This window comes from Cygnus atratus, chromosome 1 (genome assembly GCF_013377495.2).
Source record: "Cygnus atratus isolate AKBS03 ecotype Queensland, Australia chromosome 1, CAtr_DNAZoo_HiC_assembly, whole genome shotgun sequence".
NCBI lineage: Eukaryota > Metazoa > Chordata > Aves > Anseriformes > Anatidae > Cygnus > Cygnus atratus.
This window is the reverse complement of record NC_066362.1, coordinates 100,676,528-100,700,600: the sequence shown is the minus strand read 5'-3', so window position 1 is coordinate 100,700,600 and position 24,073 is coordinate 100,676,528. Positions and strand designations below refer to the sequence as shown.

At 45.7% G+C, this 24,073-nt stretch overlaps 3 protein-coding genes across 3 annotated transcripts; 2 read left to right on the top strand and 1 right to left on the bottom strand.

The window, feature by feature from the left end:
• Positions 1–809: 809 nt before the first annotated feature.
• Positions 810–15,363, top strand: LPCAT3 (lysophosphatidylcholine acyltransferase 3). The gene is made up of 14 exons (XM_035545622.2): positions 810–897; positions 1,396–1,671; positions 8,933–9,040; positions 9,165–9,271; positions 9,425–9,518; positions 9,632–9,669; positions 10,732–10,910; positions 11,323–11,431; positions 12,301–12,387; positions 12,790–12,956; positions 13,612–13,759; positions 14,483–14,641; positions 14,754–14,880; positions 15,012–15,363. The coding sequence occupies exons 1-13, from the start codon at positions 810–812 to the stop codon at positions 14,868–14,870; spliced, it is 1,677 nt and encodes a 558-aa protein (XP_035401515.2). The 3' UTR covers positions 14,871–14,880; positions 15,012–15,363.
• Positions 15,364–15,523: 160 nt separating this feature from the next.
• EMG1 (EMG1 N1-specific pseudouridine methyltransferase) lies at positions 15,524–17,926 on the bottom strand. Its single transcript, XM_035545624.2, has 6 exons — positions 17,749–17,926; positions 17,570–17,671; positions 16,963–17,104; positions 16,540–16,598; positions 16,231–16,380; positions 15,524–15,847 (listed from the first exon to the last, which is right to left on the bottom strand). The coding sequence occupies exons 1-6, from the start codon at positions 17,869–17,871 to the stop codon at positions 15,734–15,736; spliced, it is 690 nt and encodes a 229-aa protein (XP_035401517.1). The 5' UTR covers positions 17,872–17,926; the 3' UTR covers positions 15,524–15,733.
• An 88-nt stretch (positions 17,927–18,014) lies between these two features.
• On the top strand, positions 18,015–23,082 carry PHB2 (prohibitin 2). The gene is made up of 8 exons (XM_050713111.1): positions 18,015–18,205; positions 18,283–18,367; positions 18,476–18,555; positions 18,678–18,862; positions 20,523–20,652; positions 21,163–21,266; positions 21,701–21,778; positions 22,767–23,082. Exons 1-8 carry the CDS (start codon positions 18,079–18,081, stop codon positions 22,845–22,847), a joined length of 870 nt encoding a protein of 289 aa, XP_050569068.1. The 5' UTR covers positions 18,015–18,078; the 3' UTR covers positions 22,848–23,082.
• Positions 23,083–24,073: the final 991 nt, after the last annotated feature.

The window sequence follows — 24,073 nt, the reverse complement described above, 5'->3', positions numbered from 1 at the left end:
GCAAAAAGTTTGGCTAACAGTGACCAGTTAGGGTGAACAAATACAGTAGCCTATTTGTAAACTCAAAATTTGCAAACTCAAATAGGCTACCCAGGAGAGTTTCTAAACACCTGCTGACCCTCCTGACCTGCTGCTCCACACCGCATGCTGCCTTCAAGGGACTTATGGAAGGCAGGGTCAAGACCTTCCCTTCTTCACACGCTTCCTTACTGCACTGATTACTCTTCATTTCCATTTTTCTCACATTCTGTCAGCTTCAGAGTCTTGTTGAGGTGTCTTCTGTACCTCTCCAAGGCTGAAGACTTCCCAGTCTCTCTAAGCACCTGTTCCCCTGGTGGAACAGGAACTCTTCAGTCCAACCAAAATTTCCCTTCTGGCAGTTCGAAAGCATTGCATCTCACTGTGGACGTCTGGAGAGAGTCTGGCTCTAAGTTCCTTATGCTTTTAAGTTCCTTATGTTTATAAGATATCATGTCTTTCATCTCAGGCCCACGGCATTATTTTTTCTTGAACTTTGTGAGGTTTCTGTTACACCATTACTTCATTCTTTGCATTCCTTATCTGTGCTAGTTTCCGCACTCTCACTAACTTCTGCTGCACTGCCCGTTGTTTGGGGAAAATTGCTTTCTTTCCATACCATTTCTTCTTCCTCTTCTGCATCTCTACGTTTGCCACTATGGCGCAGAGAAAGGAAGACATGAGAGGGAAAAAATAATATGTGGTTTAAAGCGAAACCCTGGTGAAACAGGTGGAGCCAAATGATTATTCCCTTCTATGCGGCACTGTTGAAGTTATGGGCTCCCTGGTGCATGAGCGCTGGGAGCAAACTGGCCACCGTCCAGCGGAGGACCAGTGAAGCAGCCAGGGGACTGGACTGTGTGATACGGTGTGACTGGAGTACATGACATATGATACGCGAGGAGGCGTTCAGCCTGCCCTGCAAAGCACACGAGCACGTCGCCTGTCGGTCCCCCTCCCAGCAGGGCCCGACGAGGAGCAGGACCCAGCGGCTGGCTGCTGAGGGGCTGCTGGTCGCGGGGATGGAGCCTGGCTCTTCCCCTGACAGGGAACAACGGGCCCGCCCCTGCCCCTGTCACGGTCCCTGTCACGGTCCCTGTTCCTGTCACGGCGCGCGCCCTCCCCCCCCCAGGACCGTTGGTCCCGCGCCGCGCGCCGCGTGCCCGCCAGTAACCCCGCGGCCGCCTCGCCCCGCCCCCTCCCCGCCCTGCTCTCTCCTGTCCCGCCGCAGCCAATGGGGAGGCGCGCCCCGCCCCTCCCGCCCCGCCCCCCCGCGGGCCGAGCCCCGCCCCCTTAGCCTCGCCGTCCAATCACCGCCTCGCGGGGACATCCCCCCGTGGCGCCTCCCACCCGCGGGGTAACCTTTGCCTTAGTGAGCGCGGGGCCCCGCCCCGCCGCCGGGGGCCGGCCAATCGCCGCGCGCCGCGGGGGCGTGGCCGCGGGGGGGCGCAGCCAATGGGCGGCGAGCGGCACCCGGGAGCGGTGCGGGGGCCGCGGTGGCTTTGGTGCCGCTGCCGGGTTCCAGGAGCGGCCGGCCGGCGGGGCGGCCGGCGGGGAACATGGCGGCGGGGTCGGGCTGGGGCCTGGCCCAGCTGGCGGAGGCCTTGGGCTCCTCGGAGCAGGCGCTGCGCCTCATCCTCTCCATCCTCATGGGTAAGGGCGGCCGGGCGGGGCCTCCGGGGGGCAGCGGGGCCGGGGCCGGGACGGGGGCTGGGGTCGGTTGGAGCCGCAGCCGTGTCGGAGCCGGGCCTCCGGTAGGGTGAGCGGAGCCCTGCCGCCTCAGCGGCTGGGAGGGCCGGCGTGGCGCTCCGTGCCCCGCCTGCAGCCCGGAGGGGTTGCAGAGCATAACGCGCCTCGCGCCGAGCTGGGCGAAAGCCGCGCGTGAAGCGGGCGAGGCGGGGGGTGCAGGGTCGGGGTGCGGGCTGACGGCCGGTGGGGAGGGCGTTACGGCTCCCAAAACGTCCGTTCAGGTGTGTGCGTGCGTGTATCTCTGGGAATGCCCGTGAAACTGTTTCAAAAAAAAAAAGATAATTAATGGTATAGTCATCCCGCAGAAAGGCAGGGGGAGCTTTTCTCCGAGCCTAAAAAGTGTATGTGAACCTATGGCACCTACTGCGTGAGCTGTCCAAGTGAAGCGGTTTTGGCTAACTCAAAGCACACGTCTTAAAAGAAGAGTCATTTCACTTCATAACCGTGGTCTAGACCACGCTCGTTTATGCTTGATTTAAATCACTGTGTAAATGAACTGAAACATTCTTTACATCAGCGGTAGATACAACAGACTGAACTCAACTTAGACTTTATTTAAAAAAAAAAAAAAAAAGATGTTTGGTTTAACTAAAGTAGTAGGAAACACATATAGGACATGCATATAGGTCAGCGTGAGTTAATGTAGCAGCTTCTCCACATCTGTCTCTGGCACTGTAATTACGGGCTGATTCAATTTACTTGCCTGGCAGAAACCTAAACCAGAAAAAGCAGATAGGTTACTACCGGGCTAGTCAATTGAACCAAACAAGGGACTAGTCTAACGAGAACAGATGCAGAAAAGGTGTTGGGAAGTGTGTGCAGAGGCAGACGCACACTGTAGAGTGATGCGTTTGTGGCATGTGCGTTGGACATGTTCTCAGTTTCTTCTCACTTTTGGAAGCAGTAAGCTAGAACGTGACATCAGGGGGCTCTGTTTTCTGCTTGGTGTCCTACGGGTAAACAAAATCTCTTACTGCTTTGAAACGAACAGCAGTAATTACCATCTTAATGGTAAGAAGAGATGCCCACTGCAGTCAATAGATTGAGCCCAAGATTTGTGGGCATCGTTGGAAACGTTCCATGCACAGTTGCATCAAGTCTCAGTGAGTCTTTATAATGTGCGTTAAAAGTCTTGGGACCAGGAGCTGGGAGCCCACTCACATCTCTTTTCCCTGCGTACCCAAAACGTTTACCAAACAAGAGGCTAGAGTTGCACCTTTCCCTCTCCTTTCTCCCTACCTCAGTGTCTCATAATTGCATTCAACTGAAGACATAACTTCAGACAGAAGGCTTAAGGGCATGCAAAACAGCCTAGTCTATGGTTTGGTACTCATGCAAGTCATGTAGGCACTCAGGCAGAGAGGACTGGCTCCAGCTTTCCCACTTAATGGATAGGTAGTAAAGCATTACACTATTATATTCAAAGCGCCAAGCACCACTCCAGAGCAACGCGAGAGTGAGAAGAGTTCCTGAACCTGTCACGAGCCTTTCTTTTAATGCCAGTTTCATTGCAGCTTAGCTTACAGCCCTTGTATTGTGACTTATGGCTTTAAGCCTCTTGGTAACAAAACTGGCGCTGACGACCACTTCATAGGAGGGGGCAAAAATGAAATGCATTTCAAAAAGCTGGAAATTGTGTTCGAACAGGCAAAGCTCTGCTTTTTCTTGACTTCCTCCATTTCAGGTGTGTGCACGGATTCAGGAAGAAAGTTATTTTTATTGCCTGCAGCTAATACTTCGCAGATTTGCAAAGGACTTTGCAACTTCTTACATTCTTTTCTAGAGAACGCTGAATTATCTTTGCAAAAATATTCTGAATGAACTCTCTTGATTCACAATAAGAGTATTCACTTAGGTGTGATCTGAAATAGCCAAAAGATGTCATTGAAAACTTTTAAAAATCTATACCTATTGGGGGGGAAAAAAAACAAAGACAGGACAGAATGAGAAAGAGGAAGGAGGAGAGGAAGAGCAAAAGAGAACAAAAATTTGGGTAGCCCTAAAGGGCAGGACACTTTCTCAGTAGACAAATGGAGATTGTAACAGCACATTGCTGAATAAACTACGGGGATTTCAGGCGCCTCTGCTTTAAATACAGTGTTTTGACTTTTTTACATCACACACATTTGAAACAAAGACTAAAACTAGAATGGGGTCCATTATTTAGGCTGTACAGTATTAAACAGTATTAAAAACAAATTTCAGACTTAGAGTATAAAAACTGTAAAAAAAAAAAAAAAAAAAAGTACAGTCCCAAAGAATTAAAGGTGCTGGTCTGGCTATTACAACCACACAGCATCTTGCAAGCTACCTGGCACGTTCTGCTGCCTCATATGGAGGGGGGCCAACATACTGTTTGCAATCCTGAACCAGAACTGACCTGCTGATCAACCCAGACCTGCCAAGAACAGTACTGAGGAAAGGTTTCCTAATCTACACACATAGCAGTGACCTGCAGAAAGGAAGATTTTTTCTACAGGTGCCAGAAATCAGCAGCTTTGCTTGCAAGTGGGTCTAATCTCCTCATCTTCCACCTCTCACCAATTTTTGACAACTTTTGCCTGCCCTCTGCATCTTGAAGATTTTTAGGCTCACTGATATTTCTGTGGGTTATTTGTAGTTGATATAACTTATCCCAAATCGAGTCCCCAGCTGGTCAGCCAAACAAGAACCTTATAGAAGGGGAAGCAAACAGCTGGTTTCAACATGTAAGAGCCAGCACCATCCCATCATGGGTGCTAAAACTTATTCTGTCAGAGCGTACTCTTGTGCTGCCTTTTCATTTCAGTTTCATTTTAAAGGAATCCTGTTCACATAATTAGTGGTGTTTCTGCTGTGTATGCACTGAAGCACCACAAGTGGACTTCAAAAGTACGCTCCAGTGCAGAATTAAACTACTCATGAAAATGCATTCATTGTTAAACAAGATGTGCAATTTTTGCAGTATTGTAGACAGAAAAAGAGAACACCTCTGAAGTCAAAATAGTAGGTAAGGCTTACATTTGAACATGCCTTTTTCCCGTTGTCCCCTTCTTTTAGTTTTAGCATTCTTATAAGAAAATGGAGACAATTCATCTGCTAGATTTTAACTAAGTGGAGTAAACTGATCAGCAAAGGGGAAAAATGGAAGAAAAAAAAAAAAGCATCATCTAAAGTCTTGAAGATGAAATGGAGTTAGGACTTACCATATAGAAAAAGGGAAATAAAAGGAGCAGAAAAAAATGTTTCTGGTGTTCTTATTGGCAGCTTTATTTCTGGAAAAAAGACAGGCATCTTAATCACATATTCTGCAACACAACAAACTTAACAATGCTGCTCTTGCTTACAGTTAGTCCTCCTGCCTAATCCAGCCTCTTGATCATTTACTTTGTTTGCTCAATTGTATTTGTAGATAACCTGGACATTGTGCAGCAATCCATTACTTTCCAAATGCCTGTGGCAAAGAAGCTGTTTCATTGTAGCTCCAGGGTTCTCTTAACCATAGATTGTCCTCTTGTTCCTTTTTATAAATAAAAAAAAAAAGAGGAATTTATCATCAAAGGTATGCCTTGGCTAACTTGTCGCATTTACATCAATTGCTAATTCTCTGCTATAAAAAGTCTGTCTGGAGGCAAAAATCAGCTCTGTGCGCAGGCAGCTTTTCAACCTCATGTTGCACAGAAAAGAAGAATTACCTTGGACCAGAAGGTCACCTTCCGTTTTCTCCAGGAGTATTCCAGCTGGTTTCCTGCCTCAGTCATCTCTGCCTGAAAAAGCTGTGAACAATGAATTTGGCAGACTGGGAGCTGGTACTCAGGATCTCTCGACAGCAAGGAGCAGGGATTCTATTCCTGTTGTTTCTGAAGGGCAAAAGAAAAGCTGCGTGGCGTCCTGAATCTGACGTATCTGACAGCAAGCTTTCCACATGGCAGCAGCAACTTCAAAAACTGCTTTCTGGCTTTTCCTGTGCTAATTCATGCTCTTTCAAGGATGCTGTGGTGGGGAGGGAATACTGCCATTGTATCAGTGAGAATAAGTAATTATTTAATGGCTGGTTTGGGAGGGCTCCGAAATACACAGACCACAATAGAGTGTCCATTGATGTTCAGCATCCACTGGCACGTGCGAATTAAAGTTTGTATCTGCAGCGTGGAACTGGTGCTGTTGTGAAACCCAGAAAATGATCCACGTGCAGCAAAGCTGCAAAGTCCAGAGTACCAGCAGGTTGCTCTGGTTATCAGAAGAATGTGGGCTGACCTTGTGACTTTTGACCTGGAACAGCGCCCATGTAGTCCAAGACTGAGCTTTAAGTGTGTAGCTTTCTTGAAACCTATATCCTGTGCATATCAGTAGCTCTCCATTTGCAAGGGCCTGTAATTTTTTTTTTTTTTTCTTCAGAGCAACATTGCTCAAACCATGATACCATTTCCTACGTGGAGTTAGAGAAGTAAGTGTGACAAGTGAGATAGTTTGTGTTTTGTTTTGTTTGTTCACTTGTATTAAATAGTAGGAACACTAGTTGAGGATGAGGAAAAAATGGATAACGTTTCTGGCTTTTAGAAACTGGAGGTATGTTATGGTGTTTAATTCTGTCTATAGAAATGGGTGGAGGCCCACAAAAACATTTTTTCTAATGAAAATTGAATATTTAGCCAGATTGCACTGATTTTTGAGAGAAAACATTTTAAAACCAAATGTGTCAATGAACAGCAATAAATTGTACTTTGTCTATATTTCTGATGTGATTTTTCTCCCTCTTTGCTCAAAAGGGGAAAACATTTTTCCATGGTGAACTTCAGTATTTTAACTTTCAATCTAAAGCAATGGTAATGCATCTTTTTTTTTTTTTTTTTTACCACTTGCCATTTTACAAAGCTGTGGGCAGTTTTTAATATACTTATTAGACTTCAACTAGTATCTGTCCCAGAAAAACTGAAATGAGCAAAAAGACTCTCTACCTATATGCTTCTGAGTATGAGGCTGATAGGCAATACCTTATCATTTTTAATCATGTGAATTGTTCTAGTTGTTTGAATTACTCTTGTATCCCAGAGAGCCTACGTGATGAACTCTTTGATGATTACCTCTTTCCTCCTCAGCTGGCATTCAGGGATCGCGGAGGAGCGTGCCTCTGACTAGTGCTGAAGGGTGAATGCCATGGTGGAGGGGAGTCAGGGCTGGAGCAGGACAAAAATAGCTGGTCACCCTGGCACATGGGAATAAGGGGTGAAAGAGGTGAGAAAAGAAACAGGTACTAAGAGCAGGAGTCTAAGAAGGCTGAGAATGGAAGGAACTGGGGAAATAGGCAAATGGATGGGGAAGAAAAAAAGACAAGGCTGTATGAAAAGCATGAGGGGAGCAGGAAGGGAAAAGGAAGCTTTGGGTAAGGCATGGGAATTTGGAGCTGTTTTTGCAGAAGGGAAGAGCAAGACTGAATGAGCATCCAGGAGCAAGGTTGCCAGGGTCTGTGGGCAAAGAGTTGTGGAATGTGGAGACTGGACAGTTATTCAGCCTGATAAAGAGTCTGCAGAGTGGAAACTGGTGCAGGACGCAAAAGGAGGAAGGAACAGAAACAAGGAGGAAAGGAAGACCGAAAGAGAGATGGCAAGAGGCTGAGGAAATGGGGAAAAGCAGTTTAGTTTCAAGAAGAAACAGGTATACATTCGGGCTCGGTAGAGCATGCTGCTTTCTGGGGTCTAGAAAGGAGCCCAAAAGTCCTAAATGCTGTAATTCCCTCCCAGCAGATTTGGGGGAGAAGGGAAGGACCATAAAATGTCTGTAGTTACCACCTGCCAGCACATTAGCTCTGACAGACTGCAATACACATACCTGACTTAACATGACAGAGTTTCTCTTTTCCTCTTATAGTAATGACTAGTTTTGGCCTTGCCTATTGGAAAGCTTCCATCCATCAAACACTGCTCAGCAAAGTCTGCATTTCATCACCTTTTATTATTGCTGCATATAAAACAGGACTACCTACTGCTCCTATTACCCCACTAGTTCAGGTAGCAGACAGCTGTCCACTGCTACAGACTTCAGCTGGGCTAATAAGCAGCGTGGGTGCCAGTATTGTGCAAGGTCACTCCTTTTATTTTTTTGGTAGGATAGATTTTGTTTTGTTGAACACAAGCTTGCAAAGTAAAGCAATCCTACGCCATGAAATGACAGAATTAAGGTTGCCTCTGCTATTCCAATTCAGCTCCCTTACACATATGCCTTTGGAAACACTAATTGCATGAATAGACTTCAGATACTTATGAGATGGACAACACTTGCTGTATCAATACGTATTAAAACATAATATACTTATTGTCTGATATGTGGCAATGTTTATTGCATGCTTCATGAACCTCACCTAAACCCTTAAGACAACAGAATTTAATTCACTTGTGAGAAGTGCCCCACCGAATCTCATCATACTACCAGAGTGCTTCACAAATGTGTTCTTCTCTCTGGAGCCACAGATGAATAATCCGTAGGCACTCCTAAATTGGGTCAGGATCTAACGTGCAGAAAATGCAAGGAAAAAAAACTCCTTCCACTTTGCTGCTCACTATGAAATGCTTCTGATTTTTTCAAAGTGCTACATGCATAGTCCCAGTGGATTTTAGTTACAGCTTTGTGTGCCTAGTACTTAACAAATCAGATGCAAATCTAAAGTTGGAGAGTCAGAAAAGAAAGAATATACTACTGGAGGTCACTTGGGGAACGCTGGGATTAAAGTTACTCAGCTCATTGAGGGGGAGCAGGGGTTGAATTTTGCAGGACAGTGCAATATTCTAAACTATAATTTTTTTTTTTTAATCTGTCTTCTTACTATAGTCACTGTGAATTTGGAAATGAGTCAGAGTAGTCCACTGAAGTCTGATTCATGTATTTCAGCATTACCCATCCTCATGTATTCACTAATCCTGGAATTTCTTACACTTCAACATCAACTGTGATATAATAATGTTCCTGTTAAAGTATTCTGTATATCTTACTTACAGGGTAAGTCATCTGGCATTTATCCCCTGAGAAAAGTGTCAGGAATGTATACCGTGACCTGTATTGATGATGTATCTATGTAAAGTACATGTTCCTAATAATATGTTCAGTAAAGTTATAATCTGGACCCTTACAAACATTGCTGCTTGTCTACGCTAACTTACGACTCTTCCATCCTTTTCCCCCTTCTCCTCAGGGTATCCTTTTGCCTTGTTCCAGCGCTATTTCCTCTTCCAGAAGGAGACCTACCTCATTCATCTCTACAATGCGTTGACAGGACTCTCAATTGCGTACTTCAATTTTGGTAAGATGAGCTTGGGAAGAGAGAGCTACCTGTCCCAGGGCTGGCTGCAGTTTGGGAGGACTTGTAGTGGGAAAATGTCATTTCTGCCTCATCCCTCTCATTCGCTTTCTCTCTCTCCCCACAGGAATGCAGTTCTTTCATTCCCTGCTGTGTGTTCTAATCCAGTTCCTCATCCTGAGACTTATGGGCCGCACAATCACTGCTGTCTTCACCACGTTCCTCTTTCAGATGGTAAAATTCCCTTTTTTACTGCATCAGTCTGTAGAAAAGAGCCCTCTATTCAGTTTTGCGCTTCCCAGTAGTGAATGTGGGCAGAAAAGTGGAGACAGATCAAAAACAGCTGGAGGAATTACTTTAAGTAACACAAACAATGGTTTCTTTCAGACATACCTTATGGCTGGATATTACTTCACAGCCACAGAGCATTATGACATCAAGTGGACAATGCCACACTGTGTCTTGACTCTCAAATTGATTGGTGAGTTGATACCTCCTTCCTATCTTTTGGACTGTGCAAGCCATGGCTCAGGTAAAAGAGGGCTGCTTGCTCAGTCCATCATAGGTCTTCAAATGGTTGTTTCTCGCCTCCAGGTCTGGCCATTGATTATTATGATGGAGGAAAAGATCTGGTGAGTAAAACACCACTTCTCCTTCACTCCTCCTTCCTTTTTCTTTGCTGTTCCAGTGGTGTAGAGGTCAGAAAACCAAGTTTAAAGGATATAAGTTATTAAGCTGCATCCATTGTTTGGTAAAAGCCATAGCTGAGAGGGAGAGCATCTGTGAGTATCTGAGGGCACTGAATTCTGGAGTGGAAAGAGATAATTTGGAACAGAGGGAGTAGTGATTACAGATGGACGAAAGTTGCTTCAGCACTGAATTGTGTCAGAATATTATTCTGCCCCCTTCCAAATTCCCCACCATCTTCTCCTTCCATATCTCTTGCTTTAGATCCCTGATCCCTAGTGCTCTGTCTTGTGGGTGGTATTCCTTTAACTTGCAGAGCATCAGCAATAGTTTTCAGTTTCCATCTTCCTTTCTTTTGCTTAGTCATATCACATCCTTGTGGATGGTTGCTCTTTACCATTTGTTAGGACCCTGTTGTTAGGGCGGATGAAGCGGTGAGAGAAGTCACACAGTACAAGGTGTGGGAAAGGACAGGACACTTGTTACAGTTTCCCAATCCTACTTCAAGTATCTGTGCTCCCCACCTTCTGTTTGGAGCCTGACCCAATGTTCAGCATCCATGCAGTCACTGCTGACTGCAGGAAAAAAAGGCTCATCTGAAAATCTCCTAAGCTGAAGTTTCAAATATTTATTGGCAATGAATTCTTGCATCAAGAGGTAGGAACTGTAGGACGGTAAGGTCTTGGTATATGCCATTTCAATAAGGGACTGGAAGAGGGTCAGATACAGTGTTTTTACTGTGTCTGCTGTGCTGGTGGGGATGCATGTTAATAGATCTCTTCCTTGTTTTGAGCTTTTAGGGGAATAAAGATGTGTGCAACTGGTCTCAACTATTGGATCTTCTTGGTAATTAGATGGGGCTGAGAACAGAGAGGGGTGGGGAGAGGAATGAACAATGAAGTACAAAGCCATATACGTGGGGAGTAAGAATTTAGGCTGAGAACGTAACATCCAGAGCTAGTATGAGATCCCCTAGGATGATGTTAATGCCACTCCCTTTGGTGCAGGAGTTCCTGACCCCTGAGCAGCGGCGATTTGCTGTCCGGGGAGTTCCTACCTTGTTGGAAGTCTCAGGATTCTCCTATTTCTATGGTGCCTTCATGGTGGGACCTCAGTTCTCCATGACAGACTATCAGAAACTGGCAAGGGGTGAGATGACTGACGTTCAAGGCCAGAGACCCAATAGGTAATGAGAGCCACTTAGTCCCTCGCTTTCCTAAGATCCCAGAATGCTGAATCCTCCATGTGCTCCCTGCAGCAGAGTGCCTTCTTATCTGGACACTGAAGTACCGTGACCAAAACTGACTTATAAGAGAATGCAGTCATTCAAAAGTTGCTCATAAACTCTGCATAATGTCCTAGCATTGTTCCAGCATGTTCTAGCATGTATGTCAACAACCATTTGACATGTTTAGTACAGACTCAGTCCTGACCTGGCAACATTAGCATCCCATCTTACAAACGGAGGCATCTGCTGCAGTGGAATATGGTGACTCCCTATCACTGTGTCCCCAAATCTCCACTTCTGTTATTCAAATTATGAGTTTGAAGGTCTCTTTCCAGGGCTTTTCTTTGACCTTCATATTTTTCTTTCTCAGTTTTGTACCTGCTCTCAAGCGCCTCAGTTTGGGTCTCTTCTTTCTAGTGACCTATACTTTGTCAAGCCCGTACATCTCTGATGAATACCTCATCTCAGATGATTACATGGTATGTATATATTTGACAGTTCCGGCATGTGGAAGAATTCTGCTTCTTTTGGAGGGCACTAAAAAGTAGAGGAAGGAAATTTTTTTTTTTTTTTTAGGTTTGCCTCAATTTAAAAAGGAGATAAGCCAGCAACTAGTGATATGCCTTCCCACAACTGATTTGGCTTTGTTGCCTGTCCTGTGAATTCAGTTTGATGCAGAACAGGAATGTGTTATGCTGAACTGAACCAAATGAAAGCTTTTACAGACAGAAAATTCATCTTAGATGTTACAGTTGTTTTTGGAATTGTAACATACGTATTTTGTCACTTTTTAATAACCATCTGTGTAACAATTGCATGCAAAGAACTCTGGCAGAGTAACTTGCAAGGCATTTTTAAAATTGAAGGTGGAGGTTCATCTAGTAGACTTTGTAATGCAAGCTATCCTTGAGCACAGATCAGCTTTAAAAGAACAACTAGATTTATTTTTCTTAAGTGTTATTTTGCAGCAGCACATTCTGCAGATCGACTTACTTGAATTAGAAACTTACCAAAATCTTTGAGGTTCTTTGAAAACTAACAAGCAGTTCCTGCCTGCAGATTATCTGTGTTTTCTCTGTCAGTATGAATAAATGAGGGTATCAATGCCAGCAATGATTATGCTAATCCCAGAGTATTCCCAAAGTATTTATTTCAGTACAGCCAAATACTATCAAAGGAGATAAAATCACGTGTGAATCCACGCAATCCAGTAGCCTGGCAGTCCAGTCGTTATAGTAGTCTCAACATATAGATCAGGTTAAAATGAAAAACAGTGTTGAGATCTCATCTACCCTGTCTTACTATAGCCAGTAAACTCACTTATTTTGTTTCACTCTTATTCCTGCAGGAGAAGCCTTTCTGGTTCCGTTGTGGCTACATATTGATCTGGGGAAAAATTATACTCTACAAATACGTAACCTGCTGGCTTGTTACGGTGAGTCAAGTCTTTCCAGAAATAAGACAAATGAACAGATGTAGCGTCTTTGAAGCCTACATGGTATGGTCTTGGACTTAGCACTAAATGGAAGTAATTCAAATATCTAGAGATCAGTGCAGATCACAGAATCACAGAATGATTTTGGTTGGAAGGGACCTTTAAATGCCATCTAGTTCCAAAGCCCCTGCAATGCACAGGGATATCTTTCAATAGATCAAGTTGCTTACATCAGAGTAGTTGCTGTAATTTAGCAACTTACGGCAGGCATCAGGCTTTTAATCCATTTTCCCCATCTGCAGTGGCGCTCTCCACTAAGCACAGAGTCAGAACTTCCCCAGCTCTGCCTTTCCGAAAAAAAAAAAAATTCTCTTCATCTTTCTTCCGTGTCTTTTTCTGTAGGAAGGTGTCTGCATCCTTGTGGGCCTGGGGTACAATGGCAAGGACCAGAATGGAAAGCCTATGTGGGATGCCTGTGCCAACATGAAGGTCTGGCTGTATGAGACAACACCTTTGTTTACAGGGACCATTGCTTCTTTCAACATCAACACCAACGCTTGGGTGGCCCGGTGAGCAGGAGAACCTTCTGCTTCTCTAATGTCAGTAATGTCTGTGTCAAGAGAACCAAGATCCTAGGCTGAGAAGGGAGTACTAGATGCTGTTTGTCAGTTCTTACACTATTCCTTCCACGTTTTGCTACTGGCTGCTGTCCTGGTTGAAACAGGTTACTGTGTTGGATAGATTTTTTTGATCCAATCCAAAAGGGATCCAATCCTTAATATAGGCAAGAAGCTGAAGATGGTAGAAGCAGGAGGGCAGAGCTTAGAATGGAACTACAGTGAGACCCTTGGCCTGCTTGGTCAAACAACTACAGAACTGCATCAGCTGCTACAGCAGTTCTGTAGCTCTTTCATGTCTCTTGACGTGCAATGACTCAAACGGGTTTTGGTTCAGACCTTGCTGGGACACACAACTGAACTGTAAAATACATTTAACTTCTGTGAGTGTTGTCAGAAGAACCAGCTCTTCCCATTAGCTGTAATTTCTTTAAGACAAGGGCTGAAGTATATTTTGCCCTGGTAAGAGGAGCTGTCTTGCTGTTTCTGTCACCACAGGGATATATGCAAAGGCCTATGGGCCCCTGGGCCTTGCATCTCTGCCATGCTGAGGGAAGGGCAGACAATAAACTAGAAGCACTCTCAGTTTGTTTCTTCTCTGCTCTAGCTACATCTTCAAGCGTCTGAAGTTCCTGGGGAACAAACTGCTGTCACAGGCACTGGCCCTGTTCTTCCTGGCCATTTGGCATGGACTGCACTCCGGCTACCTGGTGTGCTTCCAAATGGAGTTGCTTATAGTCATCGTTGAAAGACAGGTGCGCTTTGTCTGACCTACCAGAATGGGGTCACCTGCATTAGCCTTTTCCCTCGAGTCTGGAATCTACCCCACTGAAGGCTTTAATATCTGATCACTTTGAAATTGGTGTTCACATGCAGTACTGTTCGGTTCTTGAGGGTTCAGTAGGTTGCTGGCTTCTGTATGGGCAAGTCCTAAGTTTCCTGTCAGTTTCTACAGTAGAAGTGGAGAACTTGGCATATGAGTAGAGGGCAACTGCAGTGCTTGGCAGCTGGGAAGGTTGGAAGACAAGCACATGAGCCAAATACATACACTAAATCTCCCACTAGTGGGAGAACAATATTCTATATTTAAATTCTTTTCATAGAATATCCGAGTTGGAAGGGACCCACAAGGATCATGGAGTCCAACTCCTGGGTCCCCAAAGGACCACCCAATAACATCAGACCATGGGTCCGAGAGCATCGTGCAAGCGCTTCTTGAACTCCATGAGGCTCAGTACCATGACCACTTCCCTAGGGAGCCTGTTCCAGTGCCCAACCACCCTCTCAGCAAAGAACCTTTTCTTGATATCCATCCTTTTTTCTGATTAAAGCTTCAAGCAGGTTACTACTTAATTACTTTTTTAGACTGACTGTTCACTAAGATTAATTTAACACAGCTAGATGGATGCTTTGGCTGCAGAGCACACGTACACCCATAGGACATCCAACTGAGGAAAAACTTTTTTTTTTTAAATTAGGTCATCAACCTCGTTCGGGACAGCCCTCCCTTAAGCACTTTGGCCTCCATCACTGCCTTGCAGCCTATTTTCTATGTGCTACAACAGGCTAACCACTGGATGTTTATGGGTTACTCTCTGGTGCCATTTTGCCTTTTCACATGGGACAAATGGATGAAGGTATTTACTAGCCCTAAACAGACAATCCACACAACCACCCTGTTTTCCTTGCTTTTCTTATTCTTAGTTCAACTCTGCTTGCTGATTCTTAACCGTGCCTCTCTCTTTACAGGTGTACAGGTCTATTTATTTCCTTGGCCACGTGTTGTTCTTCACCTTATTATTGGTGTTGCCTTATATTCGCAAATTAATTGTGCCACGAAAAGAAAAGCTAAAAAAAGCAGAGTAACAGCCAAAAGGTAAGGCTAGTTTATGTTTAGGGACAAAACATGGTAATCCCACACTTAGGCTAGGAGGTGAAGTGGAGCAGCAGTGTTACAGGGGAATGTAAAAACAACTGAAACAAGTCTAACAGCTCTTTTTTTTCCAGATTGTACCACCTGTGCATTTGTAGGAGTTAATTTAACACTCCAGAAGCAAAGCATCACCTGCCAAGTTTGCTGTGTTGAAGTATAACTTTTTTCAACGCGAGGAGGGGGAAAGAGAAAGCACAGGGTCAGAGACCCAAAAGGAGGGGAATGGAGTTGGTCTCGTTCCAGAACCTCCAACTTCTGTATGTTGCCTTATCTCTCTGCCGCCCTCCAGTGGACACTCTTGTCTCCCTGCTGATATCAGATGATTGTAAGACACTCAACGCAGGCACTATGTTGGAATGGAGCCACCTTCTGACTTTTCTACGTTTGTCATCCAAGATAAAAGTTGCTCCTGTTCTTTTTTTCAAATCCGCTTCAGCTCCTTTCCTCTTGGGTACATCAGTGCGGGAGTTAAAAACTGTCACACGCTGCAGAGCAAGAGCTGCAGTTCCATAAGGAATTTGGGCTGGGCCCCTGCTGTAGGCAAATCCAGCCTATTTATGAAACATGAAGTACAGTACACAAACACTCTTATCAAAAGTTACCTTTAATAGGAAAAAGGGTTGCTAGGGCAGTCAATTCAAAGTCATGTTGTTCCAGAAGCTGCAAGGACAAAATTGAAGCCTTTTCCCATCCAGGAGTCCAAAGCTGCACCAGGCCCACACAGAAGTGAAAAAGCCTCTCCAAAATCTGGAGTCACTGTATAGTAGTCCACCATGACAGCAGCAGAGGCAGAAGCTCATACCACTCCCCAGACTTCCTCAAAGGCAGTAGTAATTTTAGCACATGTCAAGGCAGCAGAGAGAGGATAGTTGCTGATAGAAATCATCTTTTCTGTATAGTCAACATTGACCTGGGAGAAGAGAAAATAGGAAGGTACATATTTATCTGTATATCAAAGCACATCTTATCACTTAGTCCCATCTACTTCCATTGCTCAGAGAGGCACACCATTGCTCCTACATGCCTGTGCTTCATCCAAGACTTGACATAGCCACAATAAAGCACAGCAGGACAACTGCTTGCCCTCACTATTGCTACCTCTGGAGAGAGGGGAAAAAGTCTCAAGTGTTCAAAGAGTTGGACAATTTCTTGCCAAGCTTACCTCAGAAAAGGGGCTAGGGGAGGGAAAAAACACCCAAACAGAAGACAGAGTAGGAAAAACACTCAGAGTAACACTAAAGTCTATTGTAACAAAGATTTTTCCAAACCCAAGTAAAGAATACACGCACGTACCGAACCATGGGCAAAAGCTCCCACAACAATAGTTACTGGCTCTGCTGTAGGAACCAGTTCACGCAGGTCTGTCACATTTGGAACTGCAAAAGAAGTACCTATCTTCATACAGCCCACAGGGAGATGGTCACTGATTGGATTTTTAATCACCTAGAGAAGACAGAAAAATTCATGAGTGTAAAGGTGAGAGACCCTATCACCTATTTAAGTTCACTGTATAAGCAATGCACTTACATTACAGCAAATACATTACTAGCTGCAAAGAAGCAACACTGCACCATTACCCATAAACAGTCAAGGAGTGTTTACCTTCAACAGCTTCTGAGGCCCATCAGCTGCTCGGACACTGAGCTTATGCAGCAACTGAACTGACAAGAGAAGAACATTCATTAAGCAACCTGTTCTCTTGCTGGAAGAATCCTATACTCCACCTAGTGATGATAGCTAGAGTAGTTCCCTGTGTCTTCTAAAGTAGTCCAAACACTGATCAGGAAGTTACTTTGCCAGTAACAGTCTTATGGAGACAACTCCCCACTGTGCTAGAGAACACATATTTGAAATATGCATCTAGAAACTCACAAAAAGATGTCTTCTTTCTCTTCTCTCATTTTTCCATTTTTCAAGTCATTACAATTTTTTTTTTTTTTGACTCTTCACAAAGTTTTCTCCATTCCATTTCCTAACCACCTTCCTGCATTATTTTGTGGCTGATGGAAAGCTTGAATCACTTACCCATAAGACCACAAAACCGATCAAAAGTTCTTGGGATCCTGGTCTGAGGATTGACCTCAATTAAGACATTCTTCTGGGTATGGATGTAAACCTGCAGAAGACCAGCCCGGTTCAGGGGGCTATCCATGAGCATCAGGAGACTCTGAAAAAAAATAAAAGGGCAGTAGTTGAATTAGAGAAAGCGCAAGACAGGAATCTTGGAAAAAGTTCAGGTTTAGAATCCATAAATGTAGAAGTGAGCAATACCGAGGCAGGGAAAATACAAATTACTGCTGTAAAAAAATAATTGCACACACAAAATCATCTAGGTTGGAAGAGACCTCCAAGATCACTTAGCCCAACCTCTGACTTAACACTAACAAGACCCCCACCAAACCAGATCACTGAACTCTAAATCTGGATGTCTTTTAAAGACCTCCAGGGATGGTGACTGAGCCACACAAACTTACAGAAGTTATTGAACGTAAGCACAGTGAGTAAGGCTAAATTCACTTCTCCCACGAGTCCACAAACCGCCCCCCCCAGGCTCCACGGACCACCTCCCCAGACATCTTGCTGCACACAGCCCAGGTGGACACGCAGCAGGACCGAGACCCCCCCTCAGTACCTGGTGGGTGATGTCGGGCCGCACCTCCCCGGGGTCCCGGCCGCTCCGCAGCAGCATCGCCTTGTGCTTGTCGCAGTTGAGGAGCTCGAACGTCTTCCCCACCTGCGGGGAGGCAAAGCACAGACACATGCACCGGGCGCTCAGGGCACGGCAGGACGAGGCACGGCCCCCGCCCTCACCTTCACGGTCTCCAGGCTCGCCCCCTCCAGCACCACCAGCAGCCGCCGCTGCCCCCGGGCCCGCTTGGCCGCCGGCGGAGCCTCCTCGGCCGCCTCCCCGCGTGTCCCGCCGGGCGCCGCCATTTTGTGGCCGCCGCCCGGCGCCGCGCCGGCAGCAGCCCCGCCCCGCCGCCCTCAGTCCCCGCCCCGGGGCTCCCGCTGCCAAGATGGCGCCCGGAAGCGCCGCCGTTATCCCCCTCCGGCCCGACCCGGTTCCGGAGGGGCGGGCGGGGGCGGTGCTCGGCGGCGGCACCTTCCGCTGTCCTTCCCGGCGGGGCGCGCGGCGCGGCCATGGCGCAGAACCTGAAGGACCTGGCGGGGCGGCTGCCGGCCGGGCCGCGCGGCGTCGGCACCGCCCTCAAGCTGCTGCTGGGCGCGGGCGCCCTGGCTTACGGCGTCCGCGAGTCCGTCTTCATCGGTGAGTGCCCGCCGGGCCGCTGAGCCCCTGAGCCCCGGCCCGCGCCGCGCTGACCGCGCTGCTCCTTCTCCCCGCAGTGGAAGGCGGGCAGCGGGCCATCTTCTTCAACCGCATCGGCGGCGTGCAGCAGGACACCATCCTGGCCGAGGGGCTGCACTTCAGGTAGGGCACGGCTCCCTCCCCCCCCCCCCCCCCTCCGCGCCGAGCTCCCCCGCGGGCACGGCCCCTCACGGCCCGGCCCGCCTAACGGGGCGCCCCCACACCTCGCAGGATCCCCTGGTTCCAGTACCCCATCATCTACGATATCCGGGCCCGGCCGCGCAAAATTTCCTCCCCCACCGGCTCCAAAGGTAAGAACGGCTCCGTGGGGCAGACCACGAGGCCCTGGTGGCACCCAAGTGCCGCCAGGGAGGGAGCAGGCAGCCGGCTGGCACGCCAGCCCCGCTCACGTCTTTATCTTTCTCCTCCACAGACCTGCAGATGGTGAACATCTCGCTGCGCGTCCTCACCCGCCCCAACGCCGCGGAGCTGCCCAGCATGTACCAGCGCCTGGGCCTGGACTACGAGGAGCGAGTCCTGCCCTCCATCGTTAACGAAGTGCTCAAGAGCGTGGTAGCCAAGTTTAATGCTTCGCAGCTCATCACTCAGAGAGCTCAGGTGACTCTTCCCGAGCAGGCTTTTACCCGCGTTATAAAAGGATATTTAAACTGTGCGTGCAGGGAATGTTATAGCAGGTGAAGGATAAACACATTAGGTTGGTAGCAAATGCATCTAAAAGGGAAAGGACATTAATCTGTATACTGATTACAGTTCAATTCTGGTACAAACACTGAGGCTGTACCACCAGCCTCAGCAAAGAAAATTACATTCATGATATATAGAGTGCAAAACTTCCCCATAACGTAATACTGGGGGAGAGAGAGCTGACTTACATCGTGGTACATGTGTAACAGTAAAATTGGCTTTAAAAAAAATGATCTGGTCCTTCACAGGTATCAGAAGAGCTGTCAGAGCAAATCAAACACTTTAAAAGGATCTGAAAAGAGAAATGGATGAGCAGTTAAAAGAGTTGTAAACGTTCAGTGATAGATGCTACAGCAGAGTGAAAAATATTTCTGTTTAGAAAAAAACAGAGGGTAATCGGGGGGGGGGAGGGTGTGCAAAACTATAGAAATAATTCATTTTTAAAAGCGCATTCCTGAAAGTTTATGTTCTGATAATTTGATTGCTAGGGATTCTGAGAATATCTGTCACCTATTCCAGATGAGGGAAAGAGAAGTTGCCGATCTTTTAAAAGGCTTTAGAGGAGATCCTACGTGAGACTGCTAAAGAGGATAAGTTGGCAGAAAGATGAAACAAAGCACCTCTTAACTTGTTTCAGATCCACGACAAAAAAAAAGCAAAGAATAGAGATGAGTGTCTAGATTTTTTTGTGAGAATTCATCCTTAACTTCAGGGGTTTGTCCTCTGCCATGTGGTCTGCATTGAGGAAATGATTTAATTTTTTACATCTTGTATAAGGAGAATTAGTGGAAAGCGAGAACCTAATTAAAAAAAAAAACTGTTTGCAAATGATTTAGACGTTGTGAAGTGAAGCAGAGAATAGGTGTCTCTGAATCTTCAGAACAAACTAAATCGAATTTCATTCTTGTCATATTCCCAGCATTACTGTAAAGTGATGCGTATGAAAGTAGTTGATAATCAGAAGAAAATAAAGTGACTTTACACAGTTACGTGCTTGCAGTTCACTCAGTAAAGGGTTCTGTCGTCGTTTTAGAATTCTGCTTAGAAATAGCTGCGATAAAAATAAGAGCAAATACTAGATGGGTCAAAGGTAAGATACCATAGCAATAACTATTATTTAAATCATTATTTCGTGCAGGATTTATCAGCCTATCAGAAAATCTAAGGAGATAGTCAAATTCCAAACAGTGGCAAATTCAAGATGGAGAAGGAAATACTTATTGCCAAAACATGGATGAGAACGTGGAACTACACAGCATAGGATGTGAAAACAAAAGAAAAAAAAAACACTTTCAAGGTTTTTTTCCCAATATTAATTGTATAGTATGGTTAAATAATAATTACAAATAAGCTGTGGTTTGGCTTCAAAAGTGTTATAGCTTTGAATGCACATGAGTTATTTAGAGGTGACAGATTCATAGAACAGGCATTAATGTCCATGTTTCAAGCTTTGTTTTAGGGAGTGGTGCAGTGTGAATGAACTGCAAAGAGCAGTTGTGCTTCAGTTTTATAGTGCACAGGAAGGAAGAAACAGCCTGTGTGTGGTACTCTTTTTGCTATACTTGTGTTTCAGGTGTCTCTGCTCATTAGGCGAGAACTGACGGAGAGAGCCAAGGATTTCAGCCTCATCCTTGATGATGTGGCTATCACAGAGTTGAGTTTCAGTCGTGAATACACAGCGGCTGTGGAGGCTAAGCAAGTGGGTGAGTTCGATTTACGCCTGGAAAGGGTGGGTTGCTTTTGCCTTTGTACTGAGTTTTTAAACAAGGTAGCAGATCTGAGTTAGCATGTCACTGCTCTTGCATTGATACAACTACAGCATTGCAAATCTCAGCTTCCTTAGTAATGCAGCTAACTAGGTTATTTCACAGGTATTATCAGAAAACTTTGGGCTATAGCTCACGTAATAGATCATTGGTGGGACTGTGTTCCCAAGGCTGTAGGATTCCTTTTCACAGTGAGAATGCCCTTTGCGCTATGGGGATTATGTTTAGAGGGTCTGGTTGCTGTTGGTTTCACTTAAAAAAAAAAATAAAAAAAAAAAAAGTGTGTGTTTGTATGTATATACACACATTTCTTACTTGTGAATGTAGTCCTAGAATGCTATCAGTTCTTTCGGAAGCATGAGCTCCCCAGGCCTCAGATATAGCACCCTCGTGGAGAGTTCAGGAGATGGGATCTGCTTTGAACGCTTTTGTCCGTTCCCTCTGTAGCCCAGCAGGAGGCACAGCGTGCACAGTTCCTGGTGGAGAAGGCCAAGCAGGAACAGAAGCAGAAGATTGTTCAGGCTGAAGGGGAAGCTACAGCTGCTAAGATGATATCCTGCTTTGGGGTATTTTGTGGGATGTCTTGTGAGCTTGGCAGTCCTGAGAATCTGTTGCATTGGGTTCATGTTTAGCAGACTGATGAGATGATAGCTTCAAACAGGTCGCTATTTGTTTTTTGCTGTTTGTTTTTCTCCCTGCAGTTGATTGGAATGGTATTTGTCTGAGGTTACAGCTCAGAGCAGAGTAGACCATGAGCCTTCACTCCCTGTTGTTAAGGTTTAACTTCTTTTGGCTGCATGTGACCATAACCCTATTGTTCTTGATTTAGGAATGTAATGATGTCCCTACCCAAGAGGCTCAAGTTACTGGAATAGCGACTGCATTTTTTTCCTCTAAGATACTTGTTGATATAGCATAGGAGGAATTTACTGAATGCAGGGGGCTTCTCTTAGCAGTTTTTTCCTTAACTTTTGCTCTCCTGTACCTCGGTGAAGCTCTGAGCAGGAATCCAGGCTACATCAAGCTACGTAAGATACGAGCTGCTCAAAACATTTCAAAAACGGTAAGTGGTGGGGCACAGAATATCCATCTTCCTTTTGCAGTCATTGTGCTGTCCTCCCAGCCCAGTGGCCACATGGGCAAATTTAAGGTGAATGTGGTCTGCCCTGTACTGATCTTTATTCCTGCCAAGCCCTTTTCTGCTCAGATAGAGCTAAAGATTTAGTTAGCAGTGATCAGCACTTATACGTGGTGATAGGAGTTTGTGTCTTCCATATGACAAGGCCAGATCCAAATCGGATCCCATCACATACACCCAGCTGCAGCCACCAAATGCTCCTGGTTTCCTGCGTGCTGAGAAAAGGGGACAGATAAGCATGGGATCAAAAGTCTGTCTGATAAGGAGACACAATATGAGCACTTCCTTTAAAAAGCATGACAGTATCGGGATGGGAAGTCAGGATATGCAGTTGATACACCAGAAGGAAGGGATGCCATCAAAGGGAGCTGGACAAGCTTGAGCATTGGGCCCATGCGAACCTAATGAGAACCTCTTCTCTACGAAAGAGAAGGCTCTGGGGGGACCTCACTGAGAGCTTTCAGTACTTAAAGGGGACTTATAAAAAAGACGGAGAGCGACTCTTTGCTCAGTCAGATAATGGTAGGACAAGGGGGAATGGTTTTAAACCAAAAGAGGGGAGATTTATATTAGAGGTTAGGAGGAAATTCTTCTCTCAGGGGGTGGTGAGGCACTGGAACAGGCTGCCCATTAAGGTTGTGGATGCCGCATTCCTGGAGATGTTCAAGACCAGGTTGGACGAGGCCCTGAGCAACCTGATCTAGTGGGTGGCATCCCTGCCCATGGCAGGGGGGTTGGAACTGGGTGATATTTGGGGTCCCTTCCAACCCAAGCCATTCTATGACATTATATCATTGTTTTTGGGAACTAAGATCTTGAGCGCATACAAACAAGACTGCTTGCAGAGAGATTCTTTATTAATGCTTTTCTTCCTTATGTGTTTATACTTCTTTATACCACCTCTATTTTTCAGATTGCTGGTTCACAAAACCGTGTGTATCTCACAGCAGATAACTTGGTACTGAACCTGCAGGATGAGGGCTTTACCAGGTAAAGGGGACAGTTGTTGTGGGTGGATTTACCTGCACCTTACCTGTGAAGCTGGTCTTCCCTCTGGAGCTCTCTCAGGATCTTTCCTCTGAGAGGAGCCTGATGCTAGAGGACAATCAAGTAGGCTGCAGTCCTGCTTACTGCAGAAGTTAATTTTTTTTCACTCTAATTGATTTACTCTTTTGTTTTTTCTTTCCTTGCCCCCTTGACCCTTACTGCATCTCCTGGCACAGAGGAAGGTAAGACACTGAACTTTGTTTTAATCCTTTTGCTAGTACTTGGAACAAGGGTGTTGATGTTTGCCTGGGGTGTTGCTTGGGCCTTTCCAGCTATCGGGAGTTTATTCTCTCTCTATCTCAGTTCCTGTTTGTGATGTGAAGCTTGAAGCCTTTCCTTGCAGGGGCCACACAAGCAACTACATCAAGTAGGAGATGCTCAGTAATCAGAGCTGTTTGTGTGTCCCATGTGATGACCATGCATGGAGAAGGCAGGAGTAGTATCCTGAGGAGTGTCCTCTGGCCTGTCTTCCACGTACAGGGCAGTTTGCATTTACGGCAAAGAGGACTCAACAAAAGTAGTTAGATGTTTGTAGGAATTTGTGTTGATTTGGGGTAATGGTCTCTTGGAAAATGCTCTTGTTATTCTCTTAAAAGCTTTCCAGTGCATGCTAGAAAAACTCATTCCCTGCTTTCAGAGCTGGACAGAGTTCGGTGGCTTTTGTCTAACCTGTCTGTGTTTACTGGATAATGGAGTGTGCCAGCTGAGTTTATAGGATGTAGCTAAAATGCTTAGAATAAAGAAAGGAGACCAGAGCTGTTTTTTTCTTTTTCTTCCCTGTGGCATCTCTGATCTTCCTTTCCCCTGTTTGACCAGATTCTATCTTATTTGTCCCAGCAGACTTTAAGTGGCTTTGAAAAAAGAACTTTAAAGTTGTCCTTTTGGACAACTTGTTTGGGTGAGACACCCCATAGCCCCAAATCTGTAGTAAGGGTCTGACTTTGCTTGTGCTTTCTGGACTAATGACTCACTTTTGTCTTCCTTTCAGTGACAGTCTCCTACTCAAACAAGGGAAGAAATGAAAGAACTAAAGCCTCCTAGAACTGTCGGTGCTGACCAGTAGAAGATACGATACGAGTGAGGAGCTTTGAACTTCCTGCACTAGCATTGTTTGCCCTCACTTTGAAATTGTTAAACCAGTAACTAGATTTAGTTCCCATGCCCCAGCTCCAT